General features: G+C 70.5%; 1 protein-coding gene across 3 annotated transcripts in view; it reads left to right on the top strand.

The window, feature by feature from the left end:
• The first annotated feature begins 573 nt into the window (after window positions 1-573).
• MAPK11 (mitogen-activated protein kinase 11) overlaps window positions 574-796 on the top strand; it is an 18,185-nt gene continuing 17,962 nt past the window's right edge. For all 3 annotated transcript variants that reach the window (XM_044677499.1, XM_044677501.1, XM_044677500.1), the window contains exon 1: window positions 574-726. In XM_044677499.1, the coding sequence (XP_044533434.1) occupies window positions 611-726 (116 nt within the window). In that variant the 5' untranslated portion in view covers window positions 574-610. The remainder of the gene's footprint in view (window positions 727-796) is intronic.

Raw genomic sequence — 796 nt, 5'->3', positions numbered from 1 at the left:
ACCCGAAAGGAGAGCAGGAGACAGAATACCTCGGCGTTCAGGAAACGACTTAGCTAGGTTGGGACCTAAACGCCAGACTGGGGCGTTGGGATTTTCTTCTTCAGGCACTAGGGAGCCACTGGAGGTTCCTGAGTGACCCGGTCAGACCACAGCGGTAGGAGGGACGCGCCTTTGTGGCTGGGGGGAGGCAGGTTGGGAATCTGGGCGGGAGTCCGTTGCCTCGGTCCCTGACGGGATGAAGGCTGAGGATGAGGGATGATGGAAGGTGGAGGCAGCAGGGAGGGAGGATGGGAGGAGCCGGAAGAGGGGGAGGTGAGAGGGGGGACGGTGGGCGTGACAGGAGCTTCGGGGGGCGGGGTCACGTTTCTGGGGATTCTCTCTAGCTGCGGCAGTGGCTCCGCCCCCAGCATTGAGGGCGGGGTCGTGGGGGACCCCGCCCCGCCCCTGCCCCCCCCCTCGGGGGCAGCTTCTGAGCTCTGCCTGCCGGGCCCGGCCGGGCGGGCGGAGCCGGGCATCCAGGCTGCTGGAGGTATCACACCCCGAGCCGGGGCCGGGGCCGGGGCCGGAGAGGGGCCCAGCGGAGGCCAGCTCGGCCCCCCAGGCCCGAGCCATGTCGGCCCCTCGCAGCGGCTTCTACCGGCAGGAGCTTAACAAGACGCTGTGGGAGGTCCCCGAGCGCTTCCAGAGCCTGAGCCCCGTGGGCTCGGGGGCCTACGGCTCCGTCTGGTACCGGGCGGGCTGCGGGGGCTGGGGGCTGGGGGCTGGGGGGAGGGCACGTGGGGAGAGGGGCCCGGGG

The sequence above is a fragment of the Gracilinanus agilis genome, chromosome 5 (genome assembly GCF_016433145.1).
Source record: "Gracilinanus agilis isolate LMUSP501 chromosome 5, AgileGrace, whole genome shotgun sequence".
Classification (NCBI taxonomy): domain Eukaryota; kingdom Metazoa; phylum Chordata; class Mammalia; order Didelphimorphia; family Didelphidae; genus Gracilinanus; species Gracilinanus agilis.
Note: the sequence above shows the minus strand (reverse complement) of the source record. Positions and strands in the feature narration are given on the sequence as shown.